The 24,312-nt window shown below is 43.2% G+C and overlaps 2 protein-coding genes across 2 annotated transcripts in view; one reads left to right on the top strand and one right to left on the bottom strand.

Moving 5' to 3' along the window:
- The window catches only part of LYPD1 (LY6/PLAUR domain containing 1), a 34,293-nt gene extending 16,037 nt beyond the window's left edge, over window positions 1-18,256 (top strand). Inside the window, exon 3 of the mRNA XM_040971480.1 lies at window positions 17,827-18,256. Coding sequence (XP_040827414.1) covers window positions 17,827-18,065 — 239 coding nt within the window. The 3' untranslated portion in view covers window positions 18,066-18,256. The remainder of the gene's footprint in view (window positions 1-17,826) is intronic.
- A 237-nt stretch (window positions 18,257-18,493) lies between these two features.
- GPR39 (G protein-coupled receptor 39) overlaps window positions 18,494-24,312 on the bottom strand; it is a 183,011-nt gene continuing 177,192 nt past the window's right edge. Inside the window, exon 2 of the mRNA XM_040971984.1 lies at window positions 18,494-19,008. Within this exon, the coding sequence (XP_040827918.1) occupies window positions 18,494-19,008 (515 nt within the window). The remainder of the gene's footprint in view (window positions 19,009-24,312) is intronic.

Raw genomic sequence — 24,312 nt, 5'->3', positions numbered from 1 at the left:
CAGCAACAAACGCCTGGATGGTTCGAACCATCAGACAAGATGGCCACTGCAAGGTACTGAACTCAAACCACCAGAGTAGAGTGGAGAATCCAGCAGTAAGGAGATGAGTTGAAGCTTATCTTTGGTTTCATCTTGGGCTGAGAAACTTAGATTTAAAATCAAGTGTCTGGGGTGTGAGATGGTCCACCCTGCTCCTTTCCTCCACCCCTTACAGTATGGCTGCATGCTCTGAATTTAAATTTCAGACAAAGGACAGTGAGATGGGCATTTGGCACACTAGCTAAGATGCCAACAGACTGTGTTGGAGAGCCTGGTTCGAGTCCCAGCTTCTCTGTTTCTGACCCAGTTTCCTGATAATGTGCTTGCTGGAAAGCAACAGATAGATGATGGCTCAAGTGGTTTGGGTCCCCATCAGCCATGTTGGAGAAAAACATTGAATGCTGGATTGCTGGTTTTGATATGGCCCAGCCTTGGTTGTTGTGGGCATTTGGTAAGTGAATCAGCAAGTGTGTGCATGTGTGTCTATTTTTCCAATAAGTGAAAATTACAAATAACATTTATAAATTTTTTTTAAAATGGCAAAAAAAAAAAAAGATGGAGCTACGATTGGGATATAACAGATTAAGCAGCTACCATCTGAGCACTGGTTCAACTCTTGGTTATTCTGCTTCCAGAATAATGCTTGATAATGCTCCTGGAAAGTTAGCCAAAGATTTAAGTTCAAGTGCTTCATCCCATGACACCCATGTGGGAGACTAAAGTGGAGTTCCTGGCTCCTTTCTTTGGCCTGGCCCAGTCATTTGAGGCAGTGAACCACCAAATGGAAGATATCTCTCTTTCTCTGTTTTCTCTCCTTACCGCCTCCCCGACTCTCTCTGCAACTCTGCCTTTCAAATAAATAGGTAAATCTGTAACAATAAATTTTTTAAAAATTCACATCCATAGTGAAAGAAAAGTTGTTAAGAGTCAAAACACATGCTGTGTAGAAAAGAACTGCCTTCTAGCTCTTCTCTCCTCCTGCCTGATGAATGGTACCCATCAGGGCAGTAAGGAGGCCCAAGCACAGATAAGACTCTTCTTTCTGAGTTCTTTCTATTAGAATTCAGAGAATGTCAAAATCCCTCTCCTGGTGTTCTTTCAGAGGGAAAAAAAAAAAAAAAAAACCTACTTGGGAACAGATCGAAGCTCTTTTTTCATGTGGCTTCTTTCAAATCTCAGTGAAAATGCATATAGTTCATTCCAATTACCAGTTCTGAAGCATTTTTCTTTGAGGAGCTGTTCCTAGTCCTGCTTAGAATATTTATTGTGATGTAATCATAACTATGGTGCAGTAAGTGTTGGTTATTTTTCAAGTACAGAAAGATTAGTCTCACTCCCAGACAGGCATTCACACAAGTAGCTGTTTGGCATGGAAGTTCCACTTTAAAGTTAAATTGCATATGGGCTGAAATGTAATGGACCGTTTAAAGATGCTGTTTAGAAATCTCCATCTCTATCTGCAAAGAGAGCAAAGGCAGACTAAAGTGTTGAAAAGCCTAAATGTACCATGGTCCATAAAGAAGAAAGAACACAGGTTTTACGCTTCTATTTTAATTGACCAACTGGGGCCAAGGTAACAGTGATGAAACTTGGAAAACAACTTATGTAAAAGTATACTTAACACAGCAAGGATATAAGAGAATTGTAGCCCCAAACTATTTGAAACACCACAGTTGGAAGCATTTTCGTTGGGAGGTTGTATGTCATCTTTGGGGCCTGGTATAATTAAGGCATGTGTTAAAGGGCCATTGTTTCCGGTCCTCAAATCCAGAGATTATTTGCAGCAGAAGGCAACTTCAGAAAAAAATGTCCCATAAACCATAAGCGATTCACTGCTGTAGAATTAAGTCTTGGGACATTCCAGTAAGAGGGACCAGTGGCACCTACTAAGGTCTGCTGGATTAATAGCTAAAATAGTAAATAGATGGCTAATAGTTAGCATAGCACTCTTTCCTTCCCATGTTTTGAGCAAAGTGGGAAAGAAAAATGAGGAAAATAACAAATGAGGGCAACTGTTATACCATTATACAGTAAAAGATGAGGCTGGAAGGAACAAGTTTGGGGTACACATCAGGACTTTGGAATTAGTCTCGCCAACATTGGTGGTTTTTCACATCACAAAGTTCAGCAGGAGGAGTAGCTTCCTGCTCTGAGAAGCCGAGAATACCTGTAGGTTGTGAGCTGCCTATTCCCAAGATGAAGGGGAGGAGCAGTGTGTGAGGAGTCCACCCATTCCAAATGTGTCATTCAGAGAGAGAGAGAGAGAAGTCAGGAGTTAAATCCACTGAGCTCCCTTCATACAAAAGGAAACAGAGAGAGTGGGGGGTGGAAGTGCTCCTCAATGTAATAATCTCTCAAGCCCATCACCCTGAAAAATAATTTCAGAGACCTGGCACTAAGACCCAAAAAGTTGATTCTGCATCCCTTATGGGCACTGGTTCAAGTCCCTGCTGCTTCATTTCCCATCCAGCTCCCTACTTATGATTATCCAAGTGTTTAACACCCTGGACCCGTGTGGGGAACATGAAAGAAGCTCCTGGCTCCTAGATTTGGATCAACTCAGCTTTGAGTATTGTGGCCATTTTGGAAGTGAACTAATGTATGAAAGACTCTCTCTGTGTATCTCTCTAACTCTACCCTTCTAATGATCAGTAAAATAAATCTTTAAAAAGGTAATTTCAAGAGTCCCATGCCCCACAATCTAATCTCTTTGAGGTAGAACTTACATAGTTAAAAAGCATGAATACTTGAGGCCGCATCTGACAGCTAAGCACAGATGTATACATTTACTCTAGGTACTGTCACATGGACATTGGCCAAGTATGTTTCATTGAATATTTGTTAGAATAGTTGTAGGTGCAACACAGTAGGGCATAGACCTGTCATTCTCCCATACTTTTTTAAAACCTTCTATCTGGAAATAGTTTAAGACTTAAGGAAAGCTACAAATATATTTAGATCTCCCCCAGGCTTTCCTTCTTTGGTTGCAGGGTCCAGCCCAGGATCCTATATTGCATATCATTGGAACATCAGCTGTCTCTCTGCTAACTTCTGACAGATCTGCCCTTGTGTTCTGTCTTTTGTGACCTTGACACTTTTGAAGGGAACTGCTCAGATTTTCTTGTTCTCATGTTTGCTAACATGTTTTGCACACGAGCCCTCAGCTGGAGTTTGTTGTTTCATAATCATGATTAGACTGAATTTACACATTCTTGACAAGCATTCTTATAAGTGATATGCCCTTCTCAGCACCTTGTATCAAAGACTGCACACTGTAATAAGGCTTGCTAACTTTATCACTTAATTTACATGGTGCCTGCTGAGCCCCTCCTCTGTGCAGTTACTGTTTTTCCTTTTGTAGTGAGTAAATAAATTAGCAGAGGGGCTTTGAAACTATGTAAATATCCTTTAATCATCTGCAGCTTTGCCCAATAATTTTAACATCAATTATTACTGTACTATTATAATCTAAATTCCTATATTCCCCATTCCTTCTGCTCTTAGCAACTGGACATTCTATAAAGAAGAGCCATTCCTTCCTCTCCAAGTATTATTCAATCATTTATTTGTATCACTATGAACTCATGCATATTTACTTTTTTCTGTGGGTTATAATCCCAAACATTTTTTTTGCTCAAACTCCTCTTGCTTTGTTTACTGGGAGTTAGTGCCTCTGTCATTTCAACAAGCCCACCCTCTATAGAGCATCCATTTTGTGGCACCACCAAATACTCCTGTTTGAGGGATGAGAATCCCTAAAATATGTTATGGAGATTGAGAGCCCCCAAGTTAGACTCAGTCCCCACTCTTGTCTTCCCCCTCATTAAGACTGCAGCTGGAAGCTGGAGGTAGAGGTCAGCAAGAAAGCAAAAAGGATGTGCTTTAGAGGCACAAGGTGAGTATACACTCAGACATGAAGCACAGACAGCCTCTAGAGAGAGAACTGTTCTATTCCAGGTTGCTGTGGTCCTTTTATGGGGTGGTGCTGCTGCTCAGGACAAGGCCAGATTAAAGATCCAGAAGAGACAGAATTTGCTGTTGGGCTGCAGTATATACAGTGATGTCAGGAAGCTGTCTGGAGCATGATGGAAAGTGAGGCTTAGCTGCATGATGGAGAGTCCCTTGAGTCATCCAGAATCTACATGGAAGGTGACGGGATGTGAGCAGTACACATAGTTTGAGAATTGCAGGTCCTTAGCTTTCTGTCAACTCCTGACTTCTTCCTGGCCCACATCATTCCCAGCTCATTGTTAAATTTTCCTTCACTCAACCAGATCTTTCACTTCTCCCATGAAAAATAAAGATCACTCAAGTCATAGAATCAGATGCTGCTAGCCACATGTCTATGCAGTCATAGGTGCCCTCACACATTGTCATCTTCATTGTCACCATGCAACTTTGTACAGTTTCCCCCCATTGTCCAAAAGATAAACTGACTTGCAGAAGTGAAGTGTATTATTCAAGGCAGTAGCCCAGGGAGAATTCCAGTCTAGGTCTTTTGTAGTTACAAATTTTGTATCTTTTCCACTGTGCATAGAATTATTTCAGAAGTAAAATGAGCCATGGATTTGATCTACCTCAGTTTCATGCACTCCATTTTGCAGGTGGGAAAACTGAGGCAAATAAGGAGACTACCAGGATATCTGGAAAAGTTAACAGTAGGTCTTGCTCTTCTGGTACTCTGTATTTCTGCACCTTCTAACAAACACTGCCAGTAGCTCCTCTTGGGTTATTTTCTGGATAAAGCAGTTAACAATTACAATTCATTATTGAAATTTTCATTGTTTATTAAGTATCATTTCCCATTAGTATTGTCAGAAACCATGAGTGAGCTTTTTGCATCTGTGTGGTTGTTTTGACACACCCAAAAATGATGCATCAAAGAACAAACTGAACAATAGCCCTTCCTATAGCCACATGTTGTCTCAGTAAGTGGCAAGGCCATTTCAATTCCCAGATTATTTCTTTAGCAATTCAAATGCATTCACTTCAAATGAATGCATTTGAAAATAGTGTTTTCTAAAAGAAACATACTCTTTTGTTTTTTGCTCATTGTCAAATATGATGCTTTTTAGAAGACTTAGAAAACTGTAACACTCCCAAAAGTACATCTAAAAAATTGTTGTCAAACCCAGATAGAAGAGAGCTACCACGCTGGCATTTACTCTGTCTTTAAAGGCTTCCCTGCCTCTTAAAAGTAGAACAGAGAGAATCATGAGACCCAAACCACAACCTAGGTCCAACATGTTTAAAATGAAAATGTTACAGAGAACATCTTGAGTTTTGGAGCCAACTTACCAAAATAAGTGCTTCTGTTTTGCTTTGAAGACACTAAAAAGGAGCCTGGCATGATGGCACAGTGGCTAAATCTTCACCATGCATACTCCAGGATTCCATGTGGGTTCCTCATGTCCTGTCTGCTCCAATTCCCATCCAGCTCACTGCTTGCACCCTGGGAATTCAGTAGAGGATTGCCCAAAGTCAGGCCCCTATACCTGCATGAGAGACCTGGATGAAGCTCCTGGCTTAAGACTTCGGATCATCTCAGCTCTGGCTATTGTGGCCACTTTGGGAGTGAGCCAGAGAATGGAGGATCTTTCTCCTTGTGTTTCCTTCTCTCAGTAAGTCTACCTTTTCAATAAAAATAAAATAAAATAAAAAACAGACCAAAGAACCTGAGACAAGAAGTGAAAGATCAGACAGGTGCCTGGGTATAGAACCTAGGGAGTGATTGTCCTGCAGGCTTTTTACTTTAGAGAGAACAGAAACTGTGGGACAGCCAGATGCTAGCTCCAAGTCTGCCTTTCTCCATCCTAAAACAGGTCTAGGTAGTGTATTCAATTTGTCCTTTCTTTTCCTATTGTATTCTCCAGCAGGGCCCATGTCATGGCCAGCTTTTGCTGGCCACTAGTGTAGATTCTAAATCCTCTGCAGGGTTTGGGTCTGTCCTAAAGAACCAATTTTCTGCAGAAATGATTCAATTAAAACACATAAAAATGTGGACATAAGATTCTACACATCTTATAAAACTAACAAGGAGAAGCCTTGACACACAAGGAACATATCAAGACCCTTGAAATGTTTTTAAAAGCAAATATTCCAAACTTTCAGTTATTTCTCTCCTATAACTGCACAGGAAAGATTGGATAGAAATTGTCAGGTTCATAATGCAAAGGTGATAAGATAACAGGACAGAACAGAAGGCAGAAAACCCCTGAGCCAAATTGTAGTGTCCTCTCCTGCAAATGCATATGCTGCCACCCCAACAGGGTGGGTACCTGGAAGGTAATGATCGCTATGATGTCATGAGAGTGATGCCCGGGCCCTGTGGGACTGGTGTCTTTCAGAGAAGAGAGAGACGCCAGAGCTATGGAGTGCTCGCTCCATACACACAGAGGAAGGACTACCTGTGCACACAGAGAGGACATGACTACCTGTAAGACAAGGATAATAGGAGCCATCTGGTGCATTGTGAACATGCATGCCTCCCACAGGGCAGGTATATGGAGAACCTGTGCTTTGAGGGGGCGATAGGACAAGTCCATCATGACAGTTCGGTATACAGGCAAAGGAAATGATGAAGAGTCTGGGAAGCAACAAAGAAATAAGGGACTCATCTCTCAGTCCCTGAGTCTACAGATTTGTGAAATATAGAAGGTATACTTGATTATCTGCAGAAGAATGGGGACCAGGTTATAATGTATAATGAACTTACCATTAACCAGAGCTCTCTTGCACATGCTGTCTTCCTCCCCAAAACAATTTGGAAATTCAGACCCACTTGTGTCAGAATCATCCACAGGTGGTCCTGAGCATCTACAGTTACAGAATGCCCATGTCATTCCTCTGCACACTCATGTCTGAGAGTCAGAGCTCAAGCAGTCATCACCTGTTTGACTTCTCATGCCACTAGCCTACCTGGAAAAGCAGGTGCACCTCTGGCCAGCTCTTTAGTGAAGGAGATAATAAAGATCTTTGATGAAGGAAGATTTGGTCAAAGGGTTAGCATCACCCCAGGGATTGACTACACCAAAGAGTCTGCCACTAGCCAGGTCAGCCTTCAGGCTTCCATGCCAGACTGCCAGCCTTGGAAGTGCATTCCAACTCTCAGTAATGCAGAATTCCAAAGCAAAAACCACTGCTGGGCCAGGCTTACTTCCAGCAGGGTTGTTGGAGGTACTTATTGTTCTGCCATCTCCAGCTCTGGTGACCCAGCTGTGTCAGGAACAGACAAAAAGAGCCAGACTCAAACAAAGAGTAACACTTTCTTCTTACCCTCCCCTCACCCCCACACAATCAATAATTCAACTTACAAAGCAAGCCTGATGTCTGATCAAGCACTTGCTGCAAGGCAAAAGATAGGAGCCATTCTGCATCTACAGCCACTTTTCAAACCTTACTTTGTTGGTCTCTCCTTCTGCCCCAGCCTCTCACTTGCCTTTGGTCTCCCTCCATCTGAATCTAAAACCAACGTGTCTGATCAGCTATAGCTTAGATACTGCCCAGGGATGGTGCCAGCTATTGAGTGTCGGAGAAGTGACAGCAATTCTGAGCATCAGAACCAGACAACCAGTGATTGTTGAAGTCACTATCTTTTCTGAGTAAAATGTCATCCAAGTGTGGATGTGTGTTTGTGCCAAGTTCAACAAGTAGCACCTTGTATGAATTAAGGGCATGAAACAGGAAATGCCCATGGACGGATAACAAAACAACAATCACAGTAGCTAACAACTGCCTCCTGCCCGCCCCCTAGTGACTTTTCTGAGTGCCTCACATATATCACTTCATTGAATTTAGGGGGCACAGAATAGGATGTATATAGTGCTACAGAAGTGCTATTGTAGCTTCTATTTGGATGCCTTTCAATACATTTATAAAGATGTGATTACTGCGTGTAACATGCAGAGTAGCCAGTCCTTTCCCCCTTAGGTCCATATTCGATTTTTTCAGCAAGGCTCCTGGGTGAGCACGGCTTCCTCCATTTTCTGGTCTAGTGTCACGGGACAGGGTTCCAGGCAAAGGTGCATTTGCCACCATGGAAAGGCTTCTCCTGGAAATATGTTTTCCCTCCTTCATCTACCTGTCCACCATCAATACTATAAATGAGGCAGGTTAACCTAAGTGACTTCTTCAGACAGACACGTGCATGGCATTTTTAATACAAGAATGCTTGACTGCTGGTCTCAAACCAAGAACTCCCTAGAAACTGTTTTTCTCACTGAATACTTACAGTGGATTAACATTTTAACTGCTGGGTGTCTTGATTAATTTTGTATTAGCAGGTGGTGTGTTCATGCAACAAACGTTTAATCTTTGGCTGAAAGCCCTGGAAAATAACGTAGTAATTATATGACTATGCCCCCGCGAGGTGAAACAGCCAGCACTGACCCAAGTTGGGTTGGCCCAGGCACAAATGAGCTGCAGTCCTGTTTTAATCAGCCCAGCTGACTAGGTCTGGGTCTAAATACACTCTGTTCCCAAGTTCAGAGCCTCCGTCATCTCTGCCTGTGCCAGTCAAGGTACAGAGGTTCTCTATGGCTTGATGAAACCTCTGTTTTCTGGCCCAGACATCCTAGGAATAAAATCCCACTCAAAACTAGTCAGAAGATCACCCGTGCCTATGGGATCTCAGGGCTTCCTGCAAATCAGCTGCCTTCCTTCTTTTGCTCTTATTTCCTCTCTTCCTCATTCATTCAATAAATATTCATTGAGTCATTTCCAGCCAGGCACTGTTCTCATTGCTGGAATTTACATTCTGTTAATAAAAAGGTACTGGGATTATATGCAATGTATTGTAAGTAAAAAAAAAAAAAACACACACACACACAATGGAGCCGATGTTGCTGTGTAGTGGACAAAGCCACCATCTGCAATAGCAGCATGGGTGCCTGTTCAAGATCCAGGTGCTGCACTTAGAATGCAGCTGCCTGCTAATGCACCTGTGAAAGCAGTAGAGGATGGTCCAAGGTCTTGGGCTCCTGCTCTCCAATGGGTGACACAAAAGAAGCTCCTTGCTCCTGGCTTTGCATCAGCACAGTTCCAGCCACTGTGGCCATTTAGGAAATGAACCAGTGGGTGAATAAGCTCTTTCTCTCTTTGCCTCTCCCTCCACTCCTTTAAAAACGTTGCCTTTCAAGTAAATAAATCTTGGAAAGCAAAAAGCCATGCAAGCAATGGTGGGAGAGAAAGGGTAGGAAGCATCTCCCAATAATTTGGCTGTCTCTAGAAAGCATCCCATTCCTGCTCTTGCTCATGTCTTTTCCTGCCCTATTCCTGCTGTGGATAACTCCTGCGAGACTAGAATAAACATTTAGAGTCACTGAACCTTTTGCCAGCTTTAGCCTGGCCATCGTTTCCTCCATATGCTGCTGTTAAGAGTGGGCCAAGCTATGACAAGCTTGGCCCAACCCACCTGATGTTCCAGGGCAGCCTTGTCCACAAGCCTGGGCTGCATTCTGGATATCAAAGTGGACCTGTCTGTGGCTCCAGTGCCAGGTGCTGCTGGGTGCTCTAAGTCTCCGGAGAGCTTGGCGAAGCCACTCACTTCTTATTTCTACTCATTTGTAATCATACATGCATCCCATAGAGAGCATGCAGATATCACAGCTGAATACAAGTAACCACCACTCGTCTGTGAAGCAGCAGCGTTCTTCCATGCCTAACTCTCAGACCTTTTGCTCAGATGTCCCTTGAGAGCTGCAAACTCACACATTCCCTGAGAGCAGGCATAATACAAGGCTTTGTGCAGGTGTGTATACATCCACTTCAGTAGTACTACTCAACTATCCTTCTAAAACTTGGATCTATTCATCAAGCAACTTCTAGATAAATGTAGGACACTGTGCTTCCCTTTTAACTGCCATTTAACATCCTGTGGTATAAATTACCTTTTGCCCATGGAAAAATGTGAACACGTGGTTTGATTTCAAGGGTAAATGCTGAAGAATACATGTGCTGGATTTGGGACATTGCAAATTATTTTAGATCCTTTCAATTGCTCTTAAGCCAATTTTCACTCCCACCAGCAGGCCCTGAGAAGGCACCTGCTGGTTTTATTCTCAGCTTCTACTCTTCCTGTGGACCAGGCCAGAAGTTGGGGCTGGATTAAAGGGAGCACAAGAAAGATCCAGATCCCCCTGCCTTGGAAGGTGGAGACAGAGGGGTGTACACAGTTTGGGACTCTCGTTTTTATGGTGTGCTTATTTTTGGGAGTCTCTGGTGGACACACTCTAAAAGTACCTTGTGCTCCTGCGGTAGAGAGAAGTGTTCAGTAATACAGATCGCTGTCTATTTTAGAAAGACACTTTATTTATTTATTTATAATTAGTTTTATTGCAAAGGCAGATTTACAGAGAGAAGGAAAGACAGAGAGAGAAAGATCTTCCATTCACTGGTTCACTCCCCAAGTGGCCACAACGGCTGGAACTGAGCCTATCCAAAGCCAGGAGCTGGTGCCTCTTCTTGGTCTCCCACATGCATGCAGGGTCCCAAGGCTCTGGGCCATCCTGTGCTGCTTTCCCAGGCCATAAGCAGGGAGCTGGATGGGAAGTGAAGCAGCAAGAATATGAACAAGAACTCATAATGGAACCCATTGCATATAAGGCGAAGAATTTAGCCACTAGGCTACCACTTTGGGCCCTAGAAAGGCACTTTAAAGGGGTACTTTGCTCTCATGATTCTTCTCTCAAAAGATAGAGAAGAGAATCTGCATTTTTCCTCACCTCCATCCTGTGGTCACCACATACCTTCTACAAAGACCATTAGAATTGTCTCTTTTTAGTGTATTCTCCAAGAAATAGTTTATGTAGAATGTGTGTTAAAGGGGGTATGTGTGTGCATAATGTAAATGTGTATATGATTTTGCTACTTCTTACCAAATGATACATATTATAACAGCAAAGGCAAAGTAGATGATGGCTAAGTACTCTGTCTGTGCGTGTGTGTGTTTTCAAACGCTCTTTATTGTTTTCCTGCACTACAATTTTGTAGTATAGAAATTCATCCACAACTGCCACTTCCTAACTCTCCATTTTCCTCTCCTGCCATTTTCCCCATGTTATCACGAAAGTATAGTACCTTAGTACAAGTTACAAGTTACAGGTTTAATTTCTTGATATTTAAGTGTATCACAGGCCTGTAAGTCCAGGCAAAGGTACAAAACCTAGTATCATAATGTAGAGGTTTATTTATAAGTTTCTTTGAAAGTCTTGCTTTTATTTGGCAGTAGACAAGCATAGTACCTCTACTTCTTGGTATGCTAGTCTCCCTTGTATAGTTCACATATGTATGTATTTATATGTTTGTTTGTTTACATTTATATATTTTGTACTTTGGGTAGAGCAGTTAAGACATGAACCAGTGCCCACATGGGATCCCAGCATTGCAAAGGGAAGGTTAGCTAATTGAACCATCATGCTGGGCCTATGTATTCATATTTTTAAAGACTTATTCATTTATTCTATTTGAAAGAAAGAGTGACAGAGTGTTTGGAGGAGGGGTGGGGCAGGGAAGAGAATCTTCTTTCCACTGATTCACTGCCAGGGGGCCATGGCAGCTAGGAAAGGACCAAGCTGGAGCTAGGAGTCAGAAACTTCACTGGGGTCTCCCCTATAGTGTGCTAGAGACCTGAGCAATTTAGCTACTATCTGTTGCCTTTCCAGGTCTATTAACAGGAAGCTGAATCAAAAGTAGAGCAGCTGGGACTCAAACAGGTGCTTAACCCACTGCACCACAATGACAGCCCCAAGAGAATAGACTCTAAAGCCAGTCTTTCTGAGTTCAAATTTGAGCACTACCTTATATTACCTTTATGACCTCTTAAGCAAATCATTTATCTCTCTCAGTTTCCCATCTACAAAATTGGAATAACTACCACAGTTAATATAAAGATTAAGTGGTCTGATACTTTTAAATCTCTTAAAACTACCTGAAATATGGTAAAAAAAAAAAAAAGAATAAATTCATTTGTAAACAGTTAAAAAAGAGATGAAAAATCAGGAGGGAGGAAAAGACTCAATCTTGCTGCATTTTTCTGTTGTTGTTTTAAGGTGTGTTTCTTTATTTGAAAGGCAGTTATAGAAAAAGAAGATTGGACAGGGTGAGAAAACTTCCTTCTACTGGTTCACTTCACAAATGCTCCTTATGGGCTGAGCTGAGCTGAGCTAAAACCAGGAGCCAGGAGCCTAGAACATCATCTGGATCTCCCATGTGGGTACAGGTCTCAAGGACGTGGGCCATCCTCCACTGTTTTCCCGGGCACATTAGCAGGGAGCTGGATCAGAAGTGGAACAGCCAGCATACAAAGGAGATGCTGCCACCATAAATGGCCACTTTATCCACCATGCCACAGCACTGGGATCCTCATTTTATTTTTTAACAGAATATCTTGGAGTTCATTCCTTATTCTGTTGTCATTGTGTGGAAATCCAAGTTGCAGATAAGACACTGTGTACTTACCACTCCCCTGGTGATAGAGGGATTGGCTTTTCTTCTGCTACTAAATACCAATCTTTGATGAATCACCTTAGGTACAGTCATTTTGCACTTGTGTGAGTTTGTCTTTAGAGTAAGTTTATCAAAGTGGAATTTCTGAGTCATAGGGGGACATGCAGTCACAATGCTAATGAACGCCAGATTGACTTTGTGGCATTATTACCCAATTGTCCTCTTCACCAGTGGTGTGGTGCAAGGAGCTGTTCACAAGACCTATGGCCATGATGCTCATAAACTTTTGTTTTAAAAGATGTATTTATTTATTCTGAGGAAGACAAAGACAGTGAGAGAGATTTCCCGTCCATAGGCTCACTCCCTCAAAAGTCTACAACCACTGAGGCTGAGCCAAGCCAAAGCTGGAATTTGGAGCTCCATCGACATCTCCCACGTTAGGGCATGCACCAAAGCACTTGGATCATCCTCCTCTGTTTTCCCAAGTGCATTAGCAGGGAGCTAGATGGGAAATGAAGCAGCTGGGACTTGAACCAACACCTTAATGTGGGATGCCTGCATTGCAGGCCATGCAATGCCTTGAACTCTGGCCCTGCCAATAAACTTTCTGATCTTTGCCCAAGTGATAAATACAAATGGCACCTCAGTGTCGTCATTTGCATTTCTCTTTACAAATGCCAGGGTGTCTTTCAGGTGTTTTAAAGCTCTTTCTCTTTCCTTTCCAATGAACTATCTGTTCACTTGCACCTTTTTACAGATACATTATTACTTATTTATTCCTCACTGATTTATTATTGATTCCCTACTTATTTCTAAGCCCGTATTACATATGAAGGAAGCCTGTTCTTTGTGATGTGAGTCACAGTTATATTTTATCCACTATCTCACTTCTCTTTTTACTTTACTTGTAAGGATTTTATTAGACTGAATTTGGGGGGGGGGGGTAACTTTGTGTAGTCAAAAGCATCGATCTTTTCTGTAATGACTTCAGACTGTTGTGTCAGAAAATAGCCTTTGCTGTTTCTCCATGATCAAAGAAATCTCCTAGGGTTCCAAAATGTCTCTTAGTACTTGTAGTGTTTTCCCCCACCAATATTTAAATCAAAGACCCACTTGGAATGCATTCTACTGAGCATATGAGTAATGGAATTGGTCAGTAGTTCTCAGCTGCAGCACGCCCACCCCACACAGCTGTGAAATTGTGTCCCTCTGGTTGAAGTCCTGTTCTATAGATCCCACCCCTTGCCCTGCCAGGTTCTCTCCTGTGTTTCTACATAGGTCACTGGATTTGTTTTGTTTTGTTTTGTTTTGTTAATGGCTAAACCAAGGGGAATTTTCCTCAAAGCTGTTTGGCAGCCTGTGTGATATGATTTTACCTTCCTTTCCTTTCCTTTCCTTTCCTTTCCTTTCCTTTCCTTTCCTTTCCTTTCCTTTCCTTTCCTTTCCTTTCCTTTCCTTTCCTTTCCTTTCCTTTCCTTTCCTTTCCTTTCCTTTCCTTCTTCCTTCCTGTCTCTTTCTTCTTTCTCTCTTTCTTTATCTTCCTTACTTATTTCTTTTCTAAAAACTATTTCTTCATTTATTTGAAAAGTGGAGAAGGCAGAGGGGAGGTAGAGAAAGATCTTCCATCTACTGGTTCAGATATGGGCCATGCTAAACCGGAAGCCAGGGACTCCATCCTGGCCTCTCATTACAATGATAGTGATTTATGTACTTGGGCCTAACCATGTCCATTAGCAGAATGCTGGCTGGAGTCTCAGCTATCCCCATTCTGATGCAGAATGCCAGCATTGAAAAGAGCAGCTTAGGGCTCAGCATGATAGTGTTGTGGTTATAGTCCTTGCCTTGCAGAAGCCTGGATCCCATATGGCCACCGGTTCTAATCCTGGTGGCCCTACTCCTATCCAGCTCCCTGCTTGTGACCTGGGAAAGCAATCGAGGATGGCCCAAAGACTTGGGACCCTGCACCTGCATGGAAGACCCAGAAAAGCTGCTGGCTACTGGCTTTGGACTGGCTCTGCTCCAGCAGTTGTGGTCACTTGGGGAGAGAATCATCAGATGGAAAATCTTCCGCTCTGTATATCCACCTTTCCAATAAAAATACATAAATCTAAAAAAAAAAAAAAAGGCAGCTTAGCAGTTTAGCTCATTGCACTACACCACGGATCCCTCTCTGTGATATTCAGTCCCACATTCTCCCAGGTAAACAATCGGTAGTCCCCAAGACCATCCATGTCCCTTATATCCATCTCTCCTGGCCTGTAGAACATTCTGGAATGGACTAGAATATGCATCTTTTTTTCTTTGAGGCCCTGGAAGGGATGATGTCTTTCCACTTCCAGGTTTCAGGTTCTCAGTTATCGTACCCCAGTCTCCTCACTTCACCCTTCACATATATTCCAGGGGCACCTTGTGAATGTCAGCCAAAAGCATGAGTAAACAACTCTGACATTTCCCAAATGCCTTTTAAGTCTTGAATTGCCCCATGTCTCCTGGTTCAACACCTCCTGCTTGCTGCCTTTCCCTCCCCCAACATTCTAGAGGTTGAGCACCCATGTGTGTCTTGAATGTCTCGATTCCAGTCCCATTCACACCTAGCAGTTAGTTTGCCACCACTGGCTTTGGTGCCTGAGGATTGCATATCTCCTCCATCTAATTTGGAATCTCTCTAATTCCACCCAGTCTCACCCAGTGCATTCTGGCCTCCGGACTTGTACTTGTACTGTGTGGACTCAGGGCTCTGGAGAAGGGACCGATCTGGCGCTCTCATTCCTTTGGGGCCTTACCAGTCCCTGAACACACCTGTCTGGTAGCAGACCCCTTTGGATTTCTCTATGTCTTCCCTCTCAGCACCCACAAGGGATGCCCCCATCTCCACAGTGGTCGCAGTCCTTCACTTTAGAATGCCTTCTGTGTTGTCAGTGCATGAGATGACAACCTGAGATTCCCTGAGACTTGCATGGGGCCACAGCTCTCCTCTTCTTTACCCGATCATTTCTGTTTGTTCCTCTTTTTAAGATTTATTTATTTTTATTGGAAAGGCAGAGAGAGAAGGAAAAACAGAAAGAAAGATCTCGCATCTGCTGGTTCATTCCCCAAGTAGCCACAACAGCTGGAGTTGAGTCGATCAAAAGCCAGTAGCCAGGAGCTTCTTCCTGGTCTCTCACACGAGTTCAGGGCCCTAAAGCTTTGCGCCATCATCTACTCCTTTCTCAGGCCACTGGCAGGGAGCTGGATGGGAAGTAGACCAGCCAGGACAGGGACTGGTACCCATATGGATCCTGACACATACAAGACAAGGATTTAACTAGGCTAACGCACAGGCTCACCCACTTATTTCTGGCAACTGATCCTTAACCTGCAAAGGTAGTCTTAAAAATAAGTTCCCAGGGACAGGTACTGGGATACAGTCAGGTTAAGCTGTTGCTGGGATGCTGACGACCCATATGGGAGTATATGAGATCAGGTCCCACATCTGCTCCCAAGCCAGCTTCCTGCTAATATGCCTGGGAAGGCAGAAGATGATGGCTCAGGCACTTGGGTCTCTAGCATCCCTGGGAAAACCTGGATGGAGTTCCTGGGTCATGGCTTTGACCTGACATGGCTTATTCTCTCTCTTCACCTAAAACCAAACCAAACCAAACCAAACCAAACCAAACCAAACCAAACCAAACCAAACCAAACCAACCAAACCAAGCACCTCCCAGTCACGTAGTTAAGTAAAAATCACAAATTCTAGTACATCATATAAGATGTGACACCATGAGCAAATGTACACACACATTTTATTTTCCCTGTAGTGAATGTGTAATTAGATAGATTCAGGTCTGGAAGGAGGCATGTCAGATGCACAGCAGCCATGAGCCTCAGAGGTAATGCTGAGGGGGCCTCAGATTGGCAGGGTTTGTCAAGGGGGCATCTTCACCTTGTCTGTCTGTAGTTTTACACAGCAAAGGAATATATCCAACAAGTATTCTCAAATTTTAAGAAAATTCACTTAAAGGAGAAAACTTATTGGTTGCTGAAGTAGCCAGTGAGTGTGTTTTTAATATTTAAGAGTAAAAGCCAGTGAGTCACACTTCCTACAGAGGCAACGGGCAGCAAGTGCAGAGAATATCTGAAACATTCTCCTTAGAAATGGAACAGCGTCTGTCCTGGACCTGCATCCCTGCACTCAGACTGTGTCTTATCGGAGCAGCTCCCCTCTAGGATTTCCTAACAGGTTGTGAAGTAATTGGTCTTTACAAGCTCCTTGTTGTAAAGAAAGAGTGGCATAAAATTGCATGTTTGAAGGTAAACCTGAAGTTTTCCTTCACCACACTCATTTGGAAGTTTCAGGCCACTTAATTTCAATCAATGCAGCAAGAGCCGAAAGCAAAGGCACACCTCCCCACACACCTGCCTGGGAATTAGGGGACAAAAGTCCCAGAAGTGGGGCCATATGTTATAGCCCAAAGCTGTGTGGGGCAGCCAAAAGACTTAGTTCACTTCCAAGGCCAACTTCAGTATTAAAATATACCCACAAGGAAAGTAAGTCGTCGACTAGCCACACACACACACACACACACACACACACACACACACACACACACACACAATAACTTCTGACTAAAGCTATTCCCCTTCCTCCCCTAATATAACCTCATCATGGTTTTGGTGAACTGTCATCGGCAGAATGAGACTTTCAAATCCCAGAGGCTCCTCTTTTCGCTGACGTGACCCCGGGGCAAAGTTGCTGGCCTTCTGGCTGCTTCTTTGAAGAATGATGATCCCGAGGACTTCCCCTGTAGGGATGCTACAGCTGGTAAACCCACAAACACTGGACTAGTCGCATCTGAACAGTGCCTGGAATACAGGGAGGCCCTTGAATAAGTGAGTTCTAGGGTTTAATAAACACATGGTTGAGACCCATGGCTCCACAGTGAGTTGAATGGGAATACCAGAGACAGGATCTCCAAGCTCACTTGTAGTCTTCGCTGGCATAGGATAAGTTAAACCCAAAACAAACAAAAGCAACAACAAACCAACACGAGCAATTGAGTATCTTGTACACAGTTTGAAGTTTAACTTAAAAGGAGAAAAAACGAGACTTCAATTTTCAAGCTCTTTATTCACTAGTATTGACATCTAAAATCGCTTTTTGAGCAGTTTTTATCAAATGTAGTCGCCTGTCAGTGGTTTGTCGAATCCAGGAAACTTAGCACAAAGCACCTGCTGGGTCCCACCAGGGTAGTGGGAAACCTGGGACAGAGCTTTCCTTAGGAATCTGCCCGCCCCACCCTCCTCCAGCTCCAGGGGACACCGTCCCTCGGTGGTTAACCCAGCTCCTTTGGGTCTCTGTTTCAGGGATCATGTACCGCAAGTCATGCGCATCATCAGCGGCCTGCCTCATCGCCTCGGCCGGGTACCAGTCCTTCTGCTCGCCAGGGAAACTGAACTCAGTGTGCATAAGCTGCTGCAACACGCCTCTTTGCAACGGGCCCAGGCCCAAGAAGAGGGGCAGCTCTGCGTCGGCGCTCAGGCCGGGGCTTCCCACCACCGCCGCCCTGCTCCTCCAGTTAGTGCTCTTCCTGGCTCACTGCTGAAGCGCACGGAGCTGCGCCCCCTGCATGGCGCACCTCGCTTCCCCACGCCTCCCTACGTTTTTCTCTGGGTTTGCTTTTAAGCTGGGCAGGGCGGGGACTGTGCGTTTTCCTTTTGTTCCCGTACAAACCGTGAGAGGTCTGTGTGGCAACAGTTTTTGTAAGCTCTGAATAAATCCAGTCTTGAATTCTCAGTGTGTACTTGAAGGAAAGGGGCAGAGTGGAAATTCTGCCTCCCCCACCTCTCTCTCTGTGACCAGAGTCAAGGCCAGGCTGCTAGATGCAGCCCTTGGACGTCACCAAGGTTTGCACCTGCCTTTGTCTATGCCCTCAGCCTCCGTTCTGTCTCTGCCAGGGGCCCAGTTTATTTGGGAATTGCTTTAGTGGGAAGGGAGGGCCGGTTTCCACCTGAGGCTTTCGTTCCTTGACGTTCACGATTCTCGCTCCTGTAAACCATTTTCTGCCGCCAACCTATCTGGTTTCGCCTCCGAGTTGGGTAGTGGTGACTCCACACTTGCTGGCTCAGGGGTCGGCGTCGATTCGGGCTTGGCCTGGCTTTGGAAGGTGCTCAGGAAAATCTTGTTAGTTCTCCTGGCCGAAGAGCCGCGCCGGGAGGACAGGAAGATGAGAGGGCTGCGGGCGGAGCGCACGCTGTCAGCGGTGGCACGGCTGTGGGCACGCAGGTGCTTCTCCTGGTTGGCGTGTGGCACAGACAGGTGGCAGCGCAGCACCTGCCCGAATACCTTGCGGAACTGCTGCGAGGACACGTTGTACAGCAGCGGATTGACCACGGAGCTCAGATAGAAGAAGGTGTCGGAGAAGGGCAGAAGGATCATATATGCCTGGAAGTAAGACGTTGTCCAGTCCAGCTTGGGTTTGGCTGCAGCCATGATTCTCCGAATCTGGTTTGGCATCCAACACACGGCCAGTGTCACAACGATCAGCCCTGAGCAGGCAAGAAGGGAAAACAGAACAAAACAAAAACCCAGCATGAGAACAAAAATAAAATAAAAACCATAAACTATTTAGCCCTTCTGCTCTGTGCTTACAGGCTAGGAAATGGTACCAATTTTTCAATGCTGTGCTTGACAGCGCCTTTTGCCACTAGTGAAAGAGAATTTAAGCCTTGGGCGAAGGGAGTTAGCTGTGTTACAGACCATTAAGTGTGTTCATACCTGTTGATGCCTGTTAATTTTTAAAATGTTTTGGTTGTTGTTTGCATATCCAGAAAAATATGTTGTCCATAAATCCGGTGTTGTCTTTTGGGTTTACAGAAATTGATGTGTATGTACAGGATAGCCATATTAGATGAAACTGTATTTGTATGTTAAGCAATGCACAAAGAGGATCCAGTGATATTTTTCAGTCAAATGAAGTCGTGTCTCTTTAGTATTGACGAAGTGTTTTTGACAAGACTGATTTTTTTTTTTTTTTTGCCTTGAGCTTCAGGAGGAGTAGAATCAGGAAAAACCTGTCTGCAAGAATGTTTGGGACATTTGGGTGACATGTGTGCATGCCTATAATTCAGAGGTTTATAGCTGAGTCTTTATAAACTCCTTCTTATAATTTCCTGTGGGAAGAAGCAACCTTTATCCCCAAACAAGTGAAAATAGAAACCTGACCTCAAGTATTGCCAGGACTATGCTCACATCCTTTGCAGCACTGAGCTGCACCTGTGCAGCCCAGCAAGGATAGACCTAGAGGTCCATCACCCTCTGGATCAGATGCTGGCTGCCTGGGCACTAGCCTGCATGCCTGTGCATCTGCATTCTGTATTAGGCCATCACCATCAGTGCTATTTGTGCAATTCTGATGATGACAAACCACGCCACCTTAAACCATACACAAGTTGGATCACAGAGGACATCAAAGTTTATCTTGAGTGGGACTCTGCCTTCCAAAAGTCAGCGAATCAGCAGGGTCTTTGCTCTAAGTTAGCTAGACTCCCCAAGGCCCTAGAATGCAGATCTCTGTGTGAAGAGCTATATATAAAGCTGTATTTGGGATTTCTAGACTGCTCCCTTCTTTTCCTAAACTTGAACCATAATAGAACAATAGGGAAAATTCACTTAAATTTTCCAACCTGATTTTCTAGGAAGCCAAGAGGAAGCAAGGTTAGCCATAATCGCTTCCTGGTTAGGATGGATGATAAATATTCTATTCAGTGCTCTAGGAAAAACAGCCACGTTCATGCATCCAGCACTGGCTGTCCTGCGCACATTTATTTAAGTATCCCTTGCTTAGTGGTGGGTGGCATGAACTCCTGTGTGTGTCCTCTGGCCCTGAAATAAATCAACTCTCTCCCCCCAAAATCCTCCAAAATCCTCGTCTGTCAGCAAGGAGAACCTGGGAAGCTTTGCTCCTTTGTTAATTTGAGAGTCTCTTCTATTAATCCTCTGACCCCAGCTTTGAAATTCAAACTAATTTTTTCTTCTTTTTTCTCCCTGCATTTGTTGCTTTGTGAACACTCAGTAAACCTACACTAAAATATTGATCTGATGAAAATACAAGATACACCCCCTTAAGTCCACTGTGTTCTGAATCACCTGTTTATAGCTGCCGGAAAGGAACAATGAAAAAGGAATCAACACCATGGTGATTTAAAACACAAATACTACATGTCTAACAAATCGGGGGCTTTTTTCACTGTTTTGAGAGGCACTAGTGCTTCCAGCCACCTGTGCTATTACAAATTCATTTTTTAATTCTCACTGCTTGTTTTCATCTCCTGCAGCTCTGATGGAGAGCATTCGTCTCATTGATTGTTAAGAAGTTGAAAGCCTTCTATACCTAGAGAAACTACATGACTGCACTTCTTTTTTCCTTTTTCATCTTCTGTATCTCTGAATTTCATAGAAGAAGTACAGGCATTTTTATCTGACAACTTGTTTCCCATAATATGGAAATCAAGTATATTTTCCTTTGTGCACAATGGCACATGGTAGGAACCTGTAATTTAAGTTGTGAAACTCTAGAAAGGTCGTGAGAAGTACCGTGCATGTGCATTGCATGGAACATGCCCCTGCTTTTAAAGACAACATTGAGATAAGAAAGTGAATTGAGGGGCAAAGGAAGAGAAGCTGCCAAGTACCTTTTCTTTTGTCCCGCATTAGCTCCTCATTCTTTTGAACTCTGCATGACCCTTATTCTTCAGTGAGCTTACCCCTTGCACCATCTTATTTCCAATTGCCCTTGACTGATCATTCCATTGAAAGAAGCCAAGTTCAGTTAACAAGATCCAATATCCAAGTAGGAAGCAGGGAACAGGGGCAAATAGTGAGCATGGCTTGATTTTTCTTCTGAAACCAAAATGACCTGAAATTGCAAAGTGGGAACTGGTAGCTCAGCATGAACAAGTGGCAGAAAACAGAGAGCCAAAGGAGAGTCCCAATGATTAAAGAAAAGAGAAAGTTCAGCTGCCTGGGTGAAGAAGTAAGCAGATAGGATAACAAGTGGAAACTTAAAACACAACAGAGATGAGGACATGAATTAGAAATGGACCAGGATTAAAGAATCATGCGTCTGACAAGCTTTGAAATGTAACCAAGAATAATGCTGAATATTTATCGAGTGTTCTCTCTGCTGGTGTCTGTGGTAAGCACTGGCAGGAAATTTCCCATGCATTCCTCATTTCTGACAAGAGCCTGGTGAGCTTCGACCTGTGGAGGACAAAGCAGTCCTCGTCATTTGACAAACGAGGAAGCCGAAACCGAGAGAAGGGTGGCTGCCTAGAGGCCATAGCCAACAAATACACTTACCAGATGTCCAAATCCAGGATATCACTTTCAAAAAACACTATTGTTTCTCCTATTTGCAGTTTGAAACCTACAGAAACACAACTGAGAATGCAAACACTCATCCTAACTCCACCATGTGAAATAAACCTCTCCTCAGGGAATATGTAATGGAAGTCCTGTACGTCATTCAATACCTTTGAGCCATCACATCCCAAAAGGAAAAAGGCCGGTGAAATCCAGTTTAAAAATTATTTTATCTAATATACATGTAATCTAATTTAACATGTAATTTGAACATGTGGTGAATATAAAAGTTAATGAAGAAAAACAAAAGTGAATGAAGAGCTGCATGGACTTTGTTTTTTCATACTTTGTCCAAGTCTTTCTGTGGCTTCTGCCTTTATGATACATCTTAATTGTCAGAGAAATGTGGCTGTGAAACTGGCCAGCACAAGTTAAGCCTTCATGGTCCTTCCCTAAAGTATCAAGGTTTCCTTTTTCCTGCCTCATGCTCCTGTCATTGTCCTTTTCTGTGCCACAAAGCCAGAGTGATGGCAAACCAAGGAAGTCCCCCACCCACCATAGCCTATGTTTATACGATGCAGGCAGTGCTGAATCCTGATCAAGCTTGCGAATATTCATTCCTAACTAAGAAAGCAGAACACCTTCATCCACTCTTCAAACAAAAGCTTTCACAGAACGAAACCCCAGGTGATAAAGAGCCTACCAATTCTGAAAGCATAAAGGTGTATATTTTGTATTTCCTGTCCTATACTTTTTCTGGTTCTTCTGGAATAGCAGATACACAACAGGGCTATTGCCATCTACTTCCCTTACCTCAACTGGAGGTTGGAAAATGACTATGGATTTTCCTCTTGTGCTTTGAAAGATAATTACATTCTGAGGAAACAGAGCACTAGCCGTGCAAGTACAACCAATGACAAACATGCAACAGGTGCCTGTGAACATTTTTAACAGAGGTAAACTTTGAGAAAGAAAACCAAATGAGCCCTCGTGTCAGGTTTGCCTTTTAGAATGACAGATAATTGCTCATTTTCACACTTGGTAAAAAGTCATTACTATTGATGCTACAGTGTTGAGCATAAACCCCACGTCCAGAACTTAATAATTCTGGCTATTGACAATTGTCTCAACTGTAGTCTCAGGCACTCTGTAGCTAGGACAAGGCTTTAAAGTCTTATTCAAACCATAATAGAGTATATTAAAGATTTAACTAAATTTATGTTTGGCTGCAATCAATTTGCACTTGTAGATTTCATCTGGGAAAAAAAAAAGTCTGTAACTCTTTGGTCTGTGAGGTGCAATGTGCAGCCCACAGTTAAATACCTTCAGTATGAACTTGAATGATCAGTGAACCCACTCATGTAAAGCAGGTGAGCTCTTTTAACCGAATTATTGATAGATCTGAATTGTACTCCGGACAGCTTTGCACTCTGGGTTACAAAATGCCTTCTTATCTTATCTGTTTCTCTGCACAAAGCGGTTTCATTTTTCCTTCTTGATCATTACACTAAAATGACGAGAGCCATAAAATGACACAGATTCCTCCTTAACAAAGTAATGTTGTTTAAAAAATAGAAGCAGCACAGGTGTCCAATAGCAACCAGCGCCAAGGCCTGGTGTTTCGGCAGCATTTGTGTGAACATGCTTGCTTTAATTTGCAGAAGGGCATTCAACAATGTAGCCTGAGTTGTAGCACCCCAGCTTTTTTTTAACATTGTGTCCTATCCCCTCACCTCTAACCTTTCAAATACAGGTAACTATTTGCGTGTTCCCCAGAATTCATCTCACAGTCATCCCGGGAGAGAACAGAAAAAGACCTTGGAAACAAAATGGAGAAATGTCACGATTTCCCTGGGTCAGAATGGCAGGACTGCTACAACCTGGATGATCAATCAAAGCAGTTACTTTTTTTTTTTTAACTGTGCGTATTTTTCTAGCTTTAGGCTCAAGTACAGACCATTCACTACATTAACTGAAATGAGAAGCAGGTATACACAACAGTTTCTCTATGCATAATCCTGCCTCATTTTGAGAGCCTGGCCCATCAACAACAAGCATTGCTTAACCAGAGGAAGGTTAAGTCACAGGTTAAGGGAAGTGGTTATCAGCAAACAGGTCATTACTTTGGGTTATGTCTTGGTTGTCTAGATTTTAAGATCTTTTTTCTGTTCATTCATCAGTCTGTCTTCCATCTAGCCATCTACCTCTGTATGCATTATCTACCATTGGTCACATATCTATCTGTTGTTTATGTATCTACCATCTGTCTGTGTATCTGTTTATTTCTCTCTGTCTATCTGTGTGTCATGTATCCATTTATCTATCAATAATCATCATCATTTATCTACCTCTAATTCCTCAGTAGATCTCTGTGGCTATCTATCCATCTATCAGTCCTCCATAACATCCATCATCCATGCATTACTTATCTTCATTATTTATCATTACTTATCTGTGTGCATGGCTGTCTGTGTCTCCCCATCAGCCAT

The sequence above is a fragment of the Ochotona curzoniae genome, unplaced genomic scaffold (assembly GCF_017591425.1).
Source record: "Ochotona curzoniae isolate NIBS_2020 unplaced genomic scaffold, NIBS_Ocur_1.0 contig_2210, whole genome shotgun sequence".
Taxonomy (NCBI): Eukaryota; Metazoa; Chordata; class Mammalia; order Lagomorpha; family Ochotonidae; genus Ochotona; species Ochotona curzoniae.
Note: the sequence above shows the minus strand (reverse complement) of the source record. Positions and strands in the feature narration are given on the sequence as shown.